This window comes from Heterocephalus glaber, unplaced genomic scaffold, assembly GCF_053883595.1.
Source record: "Heterocephalus glaber isolate CG9 unplaced genomic scaffold, H.glaber_assembly_v1.0 deba00000122, whole genome shotgun sequence".
NCBI classification, from domain to species: Eukaryota; Metazoa; Chordata; class Mammalia; order Rodentia; family Bathyergidae; genus Heterocephalus; species Heterocephalus glaber.
The window spans coordinates 83,089,238-83,107,287 of NW_028258138.1; the positions used below are offsets into that span (position 1 = coordinate 83,089,238).

General features: G+C 41.2%; 1 protein-coding gene and 2 pseudogenes across 5 annotated transcripts in view; all 3 read left to right on the forward strand.

Moving 5' to 3' along the window:
- Positions 1-18,050, forward strand: part of Dmxl2 (Dmx like 2) — a 141,566-nt gene that overhangs the window by 66,131 nt on the left and 57,385 nt on the right. For all 5 annotated transcript variants that reach the window (XM_004835407.4, XM_004835409.4, XM_021261156.2 and 2 more), the window contains 3 exons: positions 420-691; positions 1,286-1,982; positions 8,370-8,491. In XM_004835407.4, the coding sequence (XP_004835464.2) occupies positions 420-691; positions 1,286-1,982; positions 8,370-8,491 (1,091 nt within the window). The remainder of the gene's footprint in view (positions 1-419; positions 692-1,285; positions 1,983-8,369; positions 8,492-18,050) is intronic.
- LOC106009888 (RNA-binding protein 39 pseudogene) lies at positions 11,150-12,179 on the forward strand (annotated as a pseudogene).
- Positions 16,164-16,748, forward strand: LOC106009889 (nucleophosmin pseudogene; annotated as a pseudogene).

The window sequence follows — 18,050 nt, forward strand, 5'->3', positions numbered from 1 at the left end:
GTGTGTGTGTGTGTGTGTGTGTGTGTCGTGGGAATTGAACCCAGGCTTTACATAATATATTACTTTGGAATCCATATCATTTTTTTGGAGGGGCAGGTTTTGCTAATCATAACATTAATGATAATATGAGTGAATTCTTGATTTATCTAAAATAATAAATGAGGTAATTTTCAATTCAAATAAGAAAATAGTTTTCCTGGGCCGGGGATTTAGCTCAGTGGTTTCGCTGCCTGCTGCGCAAGTGCAAGGACCCGAGTTCGATCCCTGGTACCAAAAAAAAAAAAAAAAGTTTTCCTGACCATAAATTGGAAAAGGGACTTATTAGTATCTAAAGATTATATGCTTTATAGTCCAGTATGTAAATTAATTTTTATAGTATTATTTAAGATGTATGCTGATTACTGTCTTTTCTGATTCAGAATTATCCCTGGACAGAGAATCGGAGGCAGGTACGGGCTCATCAGAACATGAAGATGGAGAGAGAGAGGGCAGCCCAAGGGCCTGCTCCCGGCCCCTCATCCCCATGCCCCTGCCTACGGTCCTGCTGGACCGCAAGATGGAGACGCTGCTCACAGAGTGGAACAAGAACCCCGACATGCTCTTTACAGTGCACCCTGTAGATGGTACCTTTCTAGTGTGGCACGTAAAGTATTTGGATGAATATAATCCTGGGATATTTAGACAAGTACAGGTATATTTTCCAGATGAAGCAATTAATTACATTTCTTTAAAGAAAATAGATGCCATGTAGACTTAAGAGGTTTCAGAATTACTACAGAAATTTGTTTGATAAACAACTGAGAAAAGAATACTTGCTCTTGCTTCCCAAGAGGATCAGTGACCTTTTGCAAACCTAGTTAAAAGAAAGTGAATTTCAGATTTTTTGGTAATATACTAATTATTTATAGGAATTCATAATATTTTGAATAAAATTAAGAAAGTATCCTCAAAATATGACTCAGGATGAGCCTCTCCACCCCTCCTCTCAGTTTTATTAGCTGTATGAAGCTGTGTTAATCTGTTATCTTTCTCAAGTCTATTCCAATTTAAATCTGTGACTGTGGTCTTTTTTATGTAAAGCAAGGAATTTGAAACTTTTTGTGTTTCATCTTGGGCTATAAATATCGAAATATTAGCTAAATCAAAAAAGGCTCATAAAGAGTTTGAAGATGATATTTCTTCCTGGGAAGCTGAGATTTGGCACTTTGGAAATGAAAATGTCTTGGGAAGATGATTTTTGAGAAAGCAAGCTCCTCACACTGAATCATATACTTATGTTTTTCAGGTTTCTTTTTCTTCTCGAATTCCTGTTGCATTTCCCTCAGGTGATGCAAGCTCCCTGAGTAAGAATATCATGATGTATGCCTGCATAAATTCTACGAAAGATGCTCACCACAGCCCGCTGCACCAGGAGCTGCTGCCGATGGGCAGTCCTCAAAGATCGCAGCCACCTTCCGGGGCACATACCACGAGTATGAACATCCTAGACCCCACAGTGATGATGGTCTCTAAGCACGTCGATGGCTCTCTGAACCAGTGGGCGGTCACTTTTGCTGACAAATCTGCCTTCACCACGGTTCTGACGGTGTCCCACAAGTTCCGATACTGTGGCCATCGGTTTCACCTCAATGACCTGGCCTGCCATTCAGTCTTGCCGCTCTTGTTGACATCCTCCCATCATAATGCCCTGCTGACACCTGAGCTGGACACCCAGTGGGACTCAGATAGCAAATTAAGCCAACTGATGGACCCTGTGAGACATACAAAAGGTTTGTCGAAACAGCCTCTCCGAAACGCAGCCACTCGCACCTTCCATGACCCAAACGCCATCTACAGTGAGCTGATTCTGTGGCGTGTGGACCCAATAGGACCTTTGTCCTACACTGGTGGAGTGTCAGAGCTAGCTCGGATCAACTCTCTCCACACCTCAGCCTTCTCCAATGTAGCTTGGCTTCCGACCCTTATTCCCAGTTACTGTCTTGGTAAGTATTCATTTAAATTGTGAAATTAATAAAGGCTTTTAAACTATTATTTGTTACAATATACATTTTTGGGGGGGTACCAGGGATTGAACTTGGAACCTTGCACTTGCGAGGTGAGCAGAGGAACCACTAGCTAAATCCTCAGCCCTACAAGATACTTTTTTTTTTTTTTTTTGTATTAAATTCTTTTATTGGTACATTGTCGGTATACAACACAATTACATTTCTCATTGGGAATTGTACCTTTATATAATGCATCTTGGTTCTTATTTTTTCCCCATTCCTAGCCCTCTCTTCACGCCCTCCACCCTTCCCTATTTACAAAGACTTTATTTCCATTTTTTCCATTTCTCATCATTTTTTCCTTTCCCTTCTTTCCTTTCCCCTGTGCCTCCCACTACCCCTACCCCTTTGGACCTTTTATTCCTATTTTACGTTATCGATTATTCATTGTAATCATTGGTACATTTTAGGTATACAATATAATGACATTCATCATTGGAAATTTGCACCTTTACATAGTCTCTCTTGGTTCTTATTTTTCACCCTTGCCCAGCCCTCCCTTCAACCCCTCCAGCCCTCCCTATTTACAAAGATTTTGTTCCTATTTTTCCATTTTCTCATATTAATCCCATTCCCTTCTATCCTTTCCCTTAGCCCTCCCACTTCCTTCCCCTTTGCCCCTTTTCTTCGTATTTCACATGACCTATTATACATTTAGTCCTTATTTACACTTTCAGTTTCTCACACCAGAGAAACTATTCGGTATTTACACATCTGTGTCCTATTTATTTCACTTAAGAGTATCGCCTCAATGTGCATCCACTTAGCTATAAATGTCTCTAATTTCTCATTTTTTATGGCTGAGTAGTACACCATTTTATAAAAAAACCGCATTTTCTTTATCCAGTCTCCAGTTGATGGGCATTTGGGCTGTTTCCAAGTTTTAGCTATTACAAACTGTGTTGCTATGAGCATGGGTGCACATATATCACTGTGGTATGATTCTTTTACTTCTTTGGGGAAGATCCCCAGCAGTGGAATAGCGGGGTCAAATGGGATTTCCAGTCCTAGTTCTTTGAGGTATCTCCATACTGATTTCCACAGTGGTTGCACCAGTCTACACTCCCAGCAGCAGTGGAGCAGGGTTCCTCTTTCCCCACAGCCCCGCCAGCATTTGTTATTGGTTGATTTCATGATAGCAGCCATTCTTTCTGGAGTGAAGTGGAATCTCAGTGTTGTTTTCATTTGCATCTCTTGAATGACCAGTGATGTTGAACATTTTTTCATGTATTTATTTGCTATTTCTACTTCTTTGAGAAATGTCTGTTCATTTCAGATGCCCATTTTTGGATTGGGTCTTTAAATTTGGGAGGTCTGATCTTTTTAAGTTCTTTATAGTTTCGAGATAGTAGACCTTTGTCTGAGGAAGAGCAGGTGAAGATTTTTTCCCACATTGTGGGTTGTCTCTTCACACTGCTGGTGGTTTCTCTTGCTGTGCAGAAGCTTTTTAATAAGAGAAGAGATCCCACTTGTTGATTGTTTGTGCTAGTTCACGGGCAACTGAGGTTTTGTTCATAAAATCTTTTCCTACACCAATGTCTTCAAGAGTTCTACCTAACCTCTGTTCCAACTGGTTCAGAGTTTCTATTTTAATATTTAGATCTTTAATCCATTTTGATTTTAGTTTAGTGCATGGTGAGAGACACAGGTCTAGTTTTAATCTTTGGCAAGTTGAAGCCCAATTTTTCCAGCACCATTTATTAAAGAGGCTATCTTTCCTCCAGTGAGGGTGTTTGGCTCCTTTGTCGAAGATGAGATGGCTGAGTGTGTCTGGCGTTGTTTCTGCATCTTCTAATCTGTTCCACTGGTCTTCAAGCCTGTTTCTTTGCCAGTACCATGCTGTTTTTATCACAGTAGCTTTGTAGTATAGTTGCAGGTTGGGGATTGTGATACTCCCTGCCTTGTCTCTGTTACCTAGAATTGCTTTTGCTATTCTGGGTCTCTTCTTGCTCCAAATGAATTTTTGGATTTTTTTCTCAAGGTCTATGAAGTATGCTGCTGGGATCTGAATTGGAATTGCATTAAATCTATATAGCAGTTTTGGAAGTATGGCCATTTTCACTATATTAATCCTTCCTACCCAGGAGCAAGGGATGTCTGTCCATTTTCTGATATCGTCTTCAGTCTCTCTTTTCAGAGTGCTATAGTTTTAAGAGAAGAGGTCTTTGATTTCTTTCATTAGGTTGATTCCTAGGTATTTCAGTTTTTTGGATGCTATTGTGAAAGGAATTGTTTGCCCTATTTCTCTCTCAGTGAGTCTGTCATTGGTGTAGAGGAAAGCTATTGATATTTGTGTATTGACCTTGTAACCAGCTACTTGACTGAATTTGGTTATTAAGTCTAGAAGACTTTTGGTGGAGTTCTTGGGGTCTTCTATATAGAGTATCATGTCATCTGCAAATAATGACAATTTGACTTCTTCATTTCCTATTTTTATTCCTTTTATTTCTTTCTCTTGTCTAATTGCCATGGCTAATGTTTCCAGAACTGTATTGAACAAGAGTGGTAATAGTGGACATCCTTGTCTTGTTCCTAATTTTAGTGTGAAGGATTTCAATTTTTGACCATTTAGTATGATATTGGCTATTGGTTTTTCATAGATGGCTTCTATCAGTTTGAGGTAGAGACCATCTATTCCAATTTTTTGGAGGGTTTTAATCATAAATGCATGTTGAATTTTGTCAAATGCTTTTTCTGTGTCTATGGAGATAATCATATGGTTTTTGTCCTTGGCTCTATTGATATAGTGTATTACATTAATTGATTTTCATATATTGAACCATCCCTGCATCCCTGGGATGAATCCCACTTGATCAGGGTGTATGATCTTCTTGATGATCTTCTGCATTCTGTTTGCCATTATCTTATTAAGGATTTTTGCATCTATGTTCATTAGTGAGATGGGCCTATAGTTCTCTTTTTCAGTTGGGTCTTTGTCTGCTTTGGGGATCAAGGTGATGCTTGCTTCCAGGAATGAATTTGGGAGTATTGCTTCCCTTTCGATTTCATTGAAGAGTTTAAACAGTAGTGGCAGTAGTTCCTCTCTAAATGTCTTGTAGAATTCAGCAGTGAAGCCATCAGGGCCCGGGCTTTTCTTAGGTGATAAGTTTTTAATTACATTTTCAATTTCATTGGTTGATATTGGATTGTTCAGAATTTTTAGGTCTTCTTCATTTAACTTTGGTAATTCATATGTATCTAGGAATCTGTCCATTTCTTCTGTGTTGTACATCTTATTGGCGTCTAGGTTCTGGAATTAGGTATTGATGATCCTCAGGATTTCTGCTGGGTCTGTTGTAGTTTCACCCTTTTCATTCTTAATTGCATGGATTTGGGCCTTTTCTTTCCTTTTTCTGATAAGGTTGACTAAAGGTTTATCAATTTTGTTGATTCTTTCAAAGAACCAACTCTTGGCTTCATTGATTTTTTTTGTATCAATCTCTTAGTCTCTATTGCATTGATTTCTCCTCTGATCTTTATAATTTCTTCCCTTGTATGAGCTTTGGGTTTGTCCTGCTCTTCTTTTCCTAGAAGCTTGAGGTTCAGCATCAGGATGTTTAATTGGGCTCGTTCTGTTTTCCTAATATGCGTATTCACTGCTATGAATTTCCCTCGTAAGACTGCTTTCATTGTGTCCCATAGATTCCGATATGTTGTATTGTCATTGTCATTTAATTGAAGGAACTGTCTGATTTCTTCTTTAATTTCCTCTGTGACCCATTGGTTATTCAGAAGGGTGTTGTTCAATTTCCACATGTTTATGAAATTTTTTGAGTTTCTTTTGCTATGGATCTCCAATTTCATCACACTATGGTCTGATAATATACAGGGAATAACTTCAATTCGTTTGCACTTACTTAAACATGTTCTGTGTGTGAGTATGTGGTCTATTTTGGAGAATGACCCATGTGCATCTGAGAAAAATGTGTATTCTGATTTTGTGGGGTGGAAGACTCTGTAAACATCTGTTAAGTTCATTTGTTCAAGAGTTCGATTGAGTTCTAGTATTTCATTACTTATTTTTAGTCTAGTTGATCTATCTATTTGTGACAGTGGGGTGTTGAGGTCCCCCACTACAATTGTATTAGTGCATATATGACTTTTCATGTCCGTTAGTATTTGTTTTATATAGTTGGGTGCACTAGTGTTTGGTGCATAGATATTTATGACTGTCATCTCTTCCTCTTGGATTGTTCCCTTTACAAGGATGTAATGTCCTTCTTCATCTCTCTTAATCAGTGTTGGTTTGAAATCTACTTGATTTTTTTGGGGTCCTGTCGCATGAAGTATTGTTTTCCACCCTTTAACTTTCAGTCTATGAATTTCCTTTTGAATGCAGTGTGTTTCTTGTATGCAGCATATTGTTGGATTTTGCTTCTTGACCCATTCTGCCAGTCTATTTCTTTTGATTGGTGAATTGAGACCATTAACGTTGATGGTTATAACCGAAACATATTGACTTGTCATTGCCATGACTTTTTCTTTTTGTGGGGTTCTCCCCGTTTACATTTAATTTCTTGTCATGCCAGATGGGTTCATTCTGCTTTGCTTCCTGGGATTGTGATCCTCAATGTCTGTTCCTAGGCTATTGTGTAAAATTCTTTGGAGTGCTGGTTTGGTATTCACGAAGTTCCTAAGGTGCTCTTTGTCATGAAAGTATCTTACTTCTCCATCCATTTTGAAAGATAGTTTTGCAGGGTACATCAATCTGGGTTGGAGGCTGTTTTCTTTTAGGGCTTGGAATATGTCACTCCAAGCTCTTCTTGCCTTGATGGTTTGTGTTGAGAAGTCTGCTGTGATTCTGATGGGCTTTCCTTTGTATGTGATTTGTTTCTTTTCTCTGACTGCTTGGAGAACTTTGTTCTTCTGTTGTGTTTCTGGAATCTTAACAATTATATGCCTGTGTGTAGATTTTTTTTTTGATCAAGGCTATTTGGAGTCCTATATGCCTCACTTATCTGTATGTCAAGCTCTTTTCCCCTGCTTGGGAAGTTTTCTGCCATTATTTCTGTGAAGAGATTTTTTATGTCATCTGCACTCTCTCCTGTTTCTTCATTGAGCCCAATCAGTCTTATGTTATTCTTTTTTGCATCATCTAGCAGCTGCTGGATTGATTTCTCATGTTCCTTTATAATTTTGAAACAATTTTTCTTTTCCTGGTCACTAATTGCAATCTTATCTTCTATATCTGAAATTCTGTCCTCACATTGGCTCATTCTGCTGTGTAGACTTTCAATGGAGTTTTTCATGTCCTGGAAATCTATTTGCATGTGTTTTATGGATTCCATTTGTTTCTTATGTTGGGATTCCATCATGTTCCTGAGCTCCTCTCTAGATTTATTAATCATGTGTTGCACTAGGGGCACAATTTCTCCTGTTATCTGAGAAATTATTTCTGATTTCATTTTTTCCAGATCCCCTTTTGTTGCCAGTTCAGTGTGTCCAGGTGGTTGAGTATCAGAGTGTTCCATCTCATTTCCCTTTGGGGTTGCTGTAGGTGATCTGGAAGTCTGGTTTTGAGACTTATTTATGTGTTTTCTCATTTCGACTGGGGTGGGGCCTGTTAGTACTTGCACAGATTACCTCCTCTGAGCTGGGTGAGGTGGGACAGGGGCCGGGAGCAGCGGTAGGGATGGTGACCCAAAAGCCCTTACCTGTGGGCTGGGAGCAGCCGGAGGGATGGTGGCTGGGAAACCCCTTCCTCTGGACCAGGAGCAGTGGGACAGAAGGTGGCCCAAAAGCCCTTTCCTCTGGGCTGGGAGCAGCGGGGGGGATGGTGACCAGGAAGGCCCTTCCTCTGGATCAGGAGCAGTGGGACAACGGCTCAGAAGCCCCTATCTCTGGGCCGTGAACAGTGGGACTCAATACCTTGGTCTGGTGGTCTGGTGTCCTCTGCGCCTTGGTAATGTGGAATCAGGTGGCTGCCTGTCTGCAGTGGGGTGATTCGGTGTCTTCCGCATGACTCAGGACCTCGGTAGGGCGTGCACAGACCTGCCTGTCTGCAGCGGGCTGATTTGGCGTGTTCTGCGGGACTGGGGACCTCGGCAGGGTGTGGGCAGACCTGCCTGTCTGCAGCCCCTACAAGATACTTTTAAATATGTATTCAGAATGTAAGCACCAGACTTATTTTAAGAATTGTTAAGTTTATTTTTAATCTTTTCTTTCTCATAATCTATCTATTGAATGTTTGCTTAATAATTTTGTCTGCTGATTGTTTATGATTCTAAACCATAATTATGCCTAAAAAGTGTCAATATTTGTTTCTCATGTCAGCCTATGATAAACTCTGTGTTATAATCCAAAGCCTCTGTTTTCCTTTGTCAGGCACATACTGCAATTCTGCAAGTGCTTGCTTTGTTGCTTCTGATGGCAAAAATCTGCGACTCTATCAAGCTGTAGTAGATGCAAGAAAGTTATTGGATGAACTGTCAGACCCAGAATCCTCAGTAAGTGCTGCTGATCTTTATTAAAATACTGAAGCTGGACGGGATTCTCTTTTTGTTTCATCTAGGACAGTGGTGGCGAACCTATTGCATGTGTGTTACTTGTTTTTCTTTTAAGATGAAAGGTGTTAATGTATGAGTTGTTTTTTCTAAACTAAAACCTCAGTGTTCAGGTTTCATTGTAGCATTGGCACTTCGTGATAAATAAGTGGATTTTGGGCTGCAGTTTGGGCGCTTGTCTCTAAAAGGTTCGCCATCACTGGTCTAGGACCTTTATCTGTTAGTTGGTGTTCCGGGAGTAAGCATATGTTCTTGGCTCTGTATGACATACATTTAACAAAAATACTGTATGTGTTCCATGGCACAAGAATGAAAATTCTGGTCTACAAACCACATGACAATACATTTAACATACAAAGAAACAAAGATATCTTTTTTCTAAAGTATTATTGATAACATTTTTCATTCTCTACTTTGGTTCTTTTAATCTTGCTTTACTCAAAAGAGATTTCTCTTTTGGTACTGGGGATTGAACTCAGGACCTTGCACTTGTGAGGCAGGTGTGGTGCCACTGAGCTAAATCCCCAGCCCTCCAAAGAGACCTTTTTTTTGGTACCGGGGATCGAGCTTGGGTCCTTGTGCTTGCGCAGCAGGCGGCAAAACCACTGAGCTAAATCCCCGGCCCTCAAAAGAGGTTTTTAAGGCATCTTTACCAAGCTGTATGTTTAGGTTGGAAAAATCTGAAGTTTTCTAAGGTCAAGTTTTCTTTTAAAAAAATCCTGAAGTTATCAGGGGGTGGCAGTATCTCATCCTGATAGTTTTATAGCTACACTGGAAGTCATATATATTATCTAATATGTAGATTAAATGGTGAATTTTCCATTTACCTATAAAAATGTCTCTATAAAACAACTATTCTAACAAAAGTATTTCCAGGATTGAATACCAAATACTATATTTGAGTGTCTGTGCACCCCTAGATGTGTCAAGGACACAGGATATAAATTTTAGTGCTTGTCTATAAGGAGCTCTTAATTTAGTCGAGAAGGGAAATTATTAATAAAATGTTAAAAAACAGTTTAGGTCCAGTGTAACCCAGTTAAACTGATGGGCAAGGGCCCTGGGAGTGGATTTGGCCTGTGCCAAAAGGTTTAGGGATCACAAGAGAACTGTCTTCACATATCTGAGGTGGTCTTGGATGCAAGGGGTACTAGGCTTGTGGAAAACAAATTAAATTTCACTTTAATAGTGGAAGTAACCCAGAGACAGAATCATGTGCTTTTAGAGGGGTTCCCTCGGTGGTGGCTGGATGACAAATCGGCAGCAGCGTAGTGAAGGGGACAAAGCATCAGACCCTGTTAGACTGGTGATTTTAAAGGCCTGGCTCTTCCAACACCAGTGCTGTGATGTGACTTTTCTAGACTTTCTCTCTGCCACAATCCAAATGGTTTTCGGTGCACTTTTTTTTGGTACTGAGGATCAAACTCAGGACCTTGCACTTGCAAGGCAGGTGGTGGAACCACTGAGCTAAATCCCCGGTCCGGTTTTCTGTCTCTGGAACAAACTTTACGTATGTATTTCCTGGCGTCCACACTTACTTTCAAGCCATTCTCTCACTCAGGCAAAAAGTCTCGTCTTTCTAAATCTTATTCTCAAGAACAGACCACCCTTGTGTGTGTGTGTGTGTGTGTGTGTGTGTGTGTGTGTGTGTGTGTGTGTGAATATGAGTACCAGGAGGCAGCAACTGCCATTTCAGGGAGCTTGCTGACGCTGTCGCAGGGGTGGATCCTTGGCTGCTAAAGCCTCCACCCTGCTCTTCTCTGCAGGCTGCTCTAATTGCAGTGTTTCTCTTGGATTTGTTTAGGGTTATCTACCTTTGCAGCCTATAATCTATGAAGGGGCTGGGGCTTCACAGTAGCCACAGCGGGGGCTGTAGCTGACTTTCCGAATAAGAGCACTACAGGTGCCCGAAAACCTGCACAGGTGTTTAGAGAATGGCAGACAATACTGCTATTGAAGCGGTGCCTGGGACTCCTTTCAAAAGGATTTATCTAATGACATCTCACCTCTACTCCCATGAATTCCCTCTTGATTCCAGTGTGAGATGTGAGACAGAGGTGGCATCAAGCTCTTACAGTCCCAACCCTCCGATGTAAATGGGTGAAGATCTCAGGAATGGCCTCAGTCACAGGAGATTGATAATGACTGGCTGCTAGCAGGTCCACCTGGGGCTTAGGCAGAAATAGGGTCATGGATGAGAACAAGTTGAGCAGTGCTAACAGTCAAGAATGTAGCAAAAAGAGGGAAAAAGCAAGAACAGAAGTCAAAATCAAAAATGAGAGAGAAGCGAAAGTAAGGAAAGAAAGCTAAGTAGAGATAGAGGCCGGAAAAAAAGCAAAAACTGTGAAGGGAAGCAGACTCAAAGAAAGGAGAGGGAGCTGCTCAAGAAGGGGAAATTGCAGATTCTGAGGCTGGTGCAGAAGTCTCCACGCAGGACCACAATGTGACTGCCACCGAGGAAAGATTGGGTTGCCTCATAGCATCAAATTCAGCAGACAGCATTCTTGAATCAAAAGTCTGTTCAGAAAAGACAAGAGCCCCGTGAGGGGACTTATTGGTAATCTAACTCCCGAGGAAAGAGAGTCAAGGACATGTTTTTGCATGCAGCTGGCAACAAGAATTCGACCAAGAGATTTGGAAGAGTTTTTCTCTACAGTAGGAAAGGTTTGTGAGGATGACTTCTGATAGAAATTTAAGATGGTCCAAAGGAATTACTTCTGTGGAGTTTGTTGGTGTTAGTTCAGTGCCTCCAGGATTGGGTTAACTGGCCAACAAGTTTTAGGAGAGCCTCATAGCTCAAGCATCACAGGCAGAGGAAACAGGTGCAGCAGTGGCACACAATATACAGAAGGGGAGCACTGGACCTGTGTGGCTTTGCATGGGCTCATTGCTGTAATGTAGCTGAAGATACGCATCAGGGGTACTTGAGCCTTTTGGAAGGATCGACAGTATCCAGTTCATGATGTTTAGTGATGTGGGTCCAAGTAGGGGGTATGGATTCATTACATTTCCTGACTCAGAATGTGCCAAGAAGACTTTGGAACAGCTTAATGGATCTGAAGTAGCAGAAAGGCCAGTGGAAGTTTGTCATGTTACTGAATATGCAGATGCTTCTAGTGCTAGTTCATTTTTGGACAGTGATGAACTGGAAAGGACTGGAATTGACTTGGGAACAACTGGTCGTCTCCAGTTAATGGCTAGACTTGCAGAAGGTCCTGGTTTGCAGATTCCAGCAGCTGGACAGCAGGCTTTACAAATGAGTGGCTCTTTGATTTTGGTGCTGTGGCAGATTTGCAAATATGACTTTCCTGGCCAACTGAAGCTTCAGCTTTAGCTGCAGCTGCCTCTGCAACCTCTTGCAGCACAGTGTTTCCAACTCTCTCCTCAAACAGAAGAGGAAGCTGGATGGGACACAGAGATGAAGGATGATGTGATTGAAGAATGTAATAAACATGGAGGAGCTAACAAGATCTCTGCTCAGGGCAGTGTGCATGCAAAGTGCCCATCAGTTGCTGCATTGCCTGGTAGGTGGTTTGCTAGTAAAATGGTAACAGCAGCGTGTGTACCTCTTCCAGTTTACCACAGCCTATTTCCTGGTTCTGTGGCACAACTACTAGTTCCAAGTAGATGAGGAAGTGAGAATTAGTCCTTTATGTACATGACTTTTTTTTCCTTGAGAAGCATCTTTTATTTAGATAAAAAATGAAGAGGCAAGGGCCTACTGTCATTTATATACAATTCTTATTACCTTGGAGAAAATAAAATTGTTAACAGGAAGAAAAAAGCTAGCCAGATGTGGTGGCACACACCTACAGTCCCAGCACTTTGGGAGGCTGAGGCAGGAGGATCACAAGCTCCAGCCCAGCCTGGGCAACTTAGTGACTTAGGAAAGAAAAAAGAAAAAGGATTCAAAAAGAGCTGAGGGTGTGGCTCTGTGCAGAGACTGTGGGTTCAATCCCTACTGCCACAAAAAACCAAAAAATAAAAACCTCTCAACACCTGCCTATGCCTGCCTTAATCAGATTATTCTCTTCTAAATTATAAACGCCTCTAGTATCATCTGCTTAGCAGGTAATCACACACCACCCTTGATGCCTCATCTTCTTCCTTAGACTGTGGTGCCTCCTGCTTCGCTCCTGTTGCCCAGGATTGCGTTTGCACCATTGATCAACTTATAATATTTAAATAAATTATAGAATGATAATGCAAAGTACTGAGAGAGCCTTAGACTCCTAAGATGTCATGATTGCTTCCTATCAAGTTCCCATTATTTCTGCTCATTCTTTCACTGTCTTGTAAGTTACAGCAGCCGTTCTCCTCGTTACTTCTTCTAATTGTGAGTCAGTGTAGCAAGAAACTGTCACATGCTTTCCTATTTCTCAAGTTAGATTTTCAGTGGGCTGGGGTTGTGACCTGGTGGTAGAGCACTTGCCTGGCATACAGGAGGCCCTGGGTTCAATCCCTAGCACCATTAAGAAATGAGATTTTTGGTAATGCTGAGAAAGGGCTGACATTTCTTTCTTATTTTCCTATACCAGATATGGAAGAGATTTGAATTTTATTCTGTAGGCAGAGAGGTAGATGTAGGTGTCACTGCGGGTTTTGGGGGAGGAAATCAAGTGATTACATTGCAGGCTGAGGTGCAGTTGGTATGTACTGGCAGCATGGGGATGGAAAGGGATCTGTTCAGGTCAGCCAGCCACGGGGAGCAGGCGTGGGTGGAGGGGGTTTGTTAGGTGCTGAGACGGAGAAGAGCAGGCCATGTAGCTGCTTGAGTGTGAGGAGAGCATGGGCTCAGCGCGATGCGTCTGAGGGTCTGGCTCGTGATGGTGGCTGTACTGGCAGGGCAAGACATGTGCGAGGGTTTCATGATGACTTACACTTGGGCCACATTGAGTGTGAGGTGGCTGTGATCTCAGATCCCTGAGCGTGGATTTGATAACTGTTTTACAGGCAACTGGAAATAAATTCCTAGGGTTCCACATGAGGTCCCAGTATAAGTTTGGGATTTATTAGAACAAGAGTAGTACTAGAAGTCATTATACCTGAACAGCCATTAAGGAGAATGAATCACAGACATCACCCTCAGTCATCAGGAAGAAGTTTATGTTTAGCAACCTGTTTATGAAGACAAGTATATTACACTATCCCTATTTCAATGCTAAGGTCTTTTATTCCATCTGAAATATTGAAGATGGAGTTGTTTTGTTGCCTAGAACAGGCTTGAGAATCTGCCCAGTGACGATGGATTGCCCAGCACCGTTCATTCAGCAAGTGCTTGGGTGATGTCATCCAGGCCATGTGGCTCAGTAAGGGAGAACTGAAGTTTGGAGACACGAGTTAGGGTGACGAGGCAGGAGCAGTCTAGTGATTCACTTGTTTTCATTCATTAACTTACCAGTTTATTCAATCTGTAACTTTTATTGAGAACCCCAATGTATAAGCTATAGCACATGAAAGAATAAATGTGCACATACTAGGTGCCCTTCCCTCAGGGCATCCTCCTGTAGGGGATATATGTAAGTGTGTATGTGTGGTATGTGATAGCTGCTGTATTGGGTAGGGGAGGCCTCCAGCGCTCTGCATTTACTATGTGTCCTGGAAGACGCAAGACTGATGCTCCTAAAAAGCAGTTACCAGGCCTTGTGGAGTCCACAAGTTGAGTTATAGCCTTAATAATAAAAATAGCAAGCTCTTACCTAGTAATTGCTGTGTATCAGACACCCTTCTAATTGCTGAACTCAGTAACTAATATTATTGCTCGAACTTCCACTAAGGAACCTGGAGTACCAAGAGGCAAGACTGGCGCAGCTGTGGTCAGGGAGTGACGGCAGAGCAAGGCTGGAGCCTGGCCACCTTGCTGTGGAGACTGAGCTTTTATCAGCCATGTCCACCACCGCAAGAGCCAATTGCATTTGCTTCTGCACTTATATTTGTCAAGTTATACACGTTATTATAATTCTGTAATTAATTTAAACATTATGTAAGTTGATCAGTAGTGCAAAAGCAATCCTGGGCAACAGGAGTGAAGCAGGAGGCTTCACAGTCCTGGACTTGAAGTTATACTACAAAGCTACAGTGATAAAACCAGCATGGTACAGACACAGAAACACACATTAGGATCAGTGGAATAAAATAGAGGATGCAGAAACAACCGTAGGCACATTGAACCATCTGGCTTTAGACAAAGGGGCCAAAAACATACATTGGAGGAGAAAAAAATATACTGGAGGAAAGACAGCCTCTTTAATAAATGGTGCTGGGAAAGTTGGCTGTCCACATGCAGAAGACTTAGTCTAGACCCATATATCTCACCATGTACTAAACTAAAATCAAAATGCATCAAAGATCTAGATGTTGGAATTGAAACACTTAACATACTGGAAGATAAAATAGGTAAAACTCTAGAAGACATAGGCGTAGGCAAGGATTTCTAAACAGAACCCAATGGCGCACGAGATAATACAGAATCAATAAATGGGATCCTAGCACATTTAAAAAACTGTATAGCAAAGGAAATAACAGAATGAGGAGACAACTGACAGAATGGGAAAAAAAAATTGCCAGCCATTCCTTGGACAGAGGACTGATACCTAGAATACGTAAAAGAACTCAAAAAATTAGATCCCCAAAATAAAAGACCCAATCTATTTTTTTTTTTTTGGTACCGGGGATCGAACTTGGGACCTTACACTTTTGAGGCAGGCACCAGAACCACTGAGCTAAACCCCTGGCCCCTGTAAAGACCCAATCTAAAAATGGCAACTGAAATGAATAGACACTTCTCAGAAGAAATAGTACAAATGGCCAATAAATACATGAAAAAATGTTTGGCCATTAAAGAAGTGCAAATTAAAATAACACTGAGATGTCATCTTACTCTAGGAAGAATGGCCATCAGGAAATCAGAATAAGAAATGCTGGTGCAGCTGTAGGCAAAAAGGAGCCCTTCTACACTGTTGATGGAAACGTAAGCTAGTATAACCACTATGGAAATCAATGTGGAGATTCCTCAAAAAACTAAAACTAGAGATTCCATTTGACCTAGATGTTCCCCTTCTTGGTATTTTCCCAAAGGAGTTAAAGACATTGTATTACAGTGATACATGCATACCCATGTTTATAGTAGCACAATTCATAGTAGCTAAATCTTGGAAGTAGCCTGAATGTCCACCAACAGATAAATGGATAAAGAAAAAGTGGAATTTACACACAATGGCATATTATTCTTCCATGAAGAAGGATAAATTGTAATCATTTATAGGAAAATGGTTGTCCCTTGAGATCATAATGGTTAAGTGAAATAAACTAGACACACAAACTTAAATATATGAGAAACCCAAATTATAGAGAACAAAATAAAAGATAGATAGAAGGGGACCAAGAGATGCAGGGGGGAGGAAGGGAAGGGAAAGAGGATGAAAAAAAGAATTGAGATGTCTTATGTACATGTACCAGCTCCCCACAAAGGATGTCATCATTATGTACTGCATTATGCACTAATAAAATAAACTGAAACCCTGCCATGATTCCGTCCTGTGTGTCTGTTCCCTGGAGGCAGTAGCTGTTTATTTCCGTTGGCGTTCTCTCCCACCTACATGCGTGCCACCACTCCATGGAAGATTCGATGGATAGGGACATGAGCCCCCTGAGGCCCCAGAACTATCTTTTCAGTTATGAACTAACTAAAGGCTGACAAAGATTATCACTTTAAGGTGGATAATGATGAAAATGAGCACCAGTTGTCATTAAGAATGATCAGTTTAGGGGCTGGTGCAAAGGATGAATTGCACATTGTGGAAGCAGAGGCAATGAATTATGAAGGCAGTCCAATTAAAGTAACACTGGCAACTTTGAAAATGTCTGTACAGCCAGCGGTTTCCCTTGGGGGCTTTGAAATTACACCACCTGTTGTCTTTTTTTTTTTACCACCTGTTGTCTTAAGGTTGAGGTGTGGTTCAGGGCCTGTGCGTATTAGTGAACAGCACTTGTTGACTGTGGAGGCAGATGCAATATCAGATGATGAGAAGGAAGAGATGTAAAACTCTTAAGTGTATCTGCAAAGCGATCTGCCCCTGGAAATGGTAGCAAGGTTCCACAGAAAAGAGTAAAGCTAGCTGCTGCTGAAGATGATGATGAAGATGATGATGACGATGATGAGGAAGTTGAAGAGAAAGCACCAGTGAAAAAATCGATATGAGATACTCCAGCCAAAAATGCACAAAAATCAAACCAGAATGGAAAAGACTCAAAATCATCAACACCAAGATCAAAAGGTCAAGAATCCTTCAAAAAACAAGAAAAGACTCCTAAAACACCCAAAGCACCTAGTTCTGTAGAAGCTATTAAAGCAAAAAATGTAAGCAAGTATAGAAAAGGGTGGTTCTCTTCCCAAAGTGGAAGCCAAGTTCATCAGTTATGTGGAGAATTGCTTCTGGGTGACTGACCAGGAGGCTGTTCAAGATCTTTGGCAGTGGAGGAGTCTCTTTAAGAAAACAATTTAAACAGTTTGTTAAAATTTTCCTTCTTATTTCATTTCTGTAACAGTTGATATCTGGCTTTCCTTTTTATAATGCAAAGTGAGAACTTTCCCTACTGTTGATAAATGTTGTCCAGGTTCCATTGCCAAGAATGTGCTGTCCAAAATGCCTGTTTAGTTTTTAAAGATGGAACTCCACCCTTTGCTTGGTTTTAAGTATGTACGGAATGTTATGATAGCACATAGTAGTAGTGGTGGTCAGACATGGAGATGGTGGGGAGACAAAAATAAACATGTGAAATAAACTCAGTATTTTAATAAAGTAAAAATAAAATAAAATAAACTGAAAAAAATAAATTAAAATGGCTGAAGGCACAATGTATCCTAGTTATACCTGCAGTTACTGACTCTGAATTAAACAGCCCTCCATGATCAGTGAAGCACAAATAGGCCGAAGGCACAGTCGTACCTTAAATCCCTGTATTTTTAGTTGTTTCATTATTAAAATTTGCTATAAAGAACAATATTTGAAGCACAAAAAGAAATGAGTTTTCAGGCAAATCACAAGAGGCTACATACAGATTAATTTTGTGTGCTGTGATCACTGAAAATGTGGTTTTTGAGGCAGAGTGACATTAAAAACGCTGTTCCTGTGCTGTGCTGACAGAAAGACGCACAGACTGAGTGGTGGTGCATTCTCACTTGGGCTGTCCTGAGAGGGCAGGACATGTGGTCCTGAGGAGCGGAGGAGCTTTGGGGCCCTTGTGAGCGTCACTCTCACCCAAGGAGCAGAGCCCCGTGGCCCTGCCATCACCTGGGGGGTGCGCATCTGGACCCCGAAGTTAGGCCTTGGGCTGGACCCTCAGTCAGGGCCCCTGGGTGCCCAGCCGGGCAGAAAGGAAGACAGCCTCTTGAAGGATGAGATGTCTTCAGGGTATAGACTGTGTAAGCACCGTCAGATTTTCTCACTTCATAATTAACTTTGAAAATATGAATGAGTATAGAAAGTTGAAGTAGGTTTTT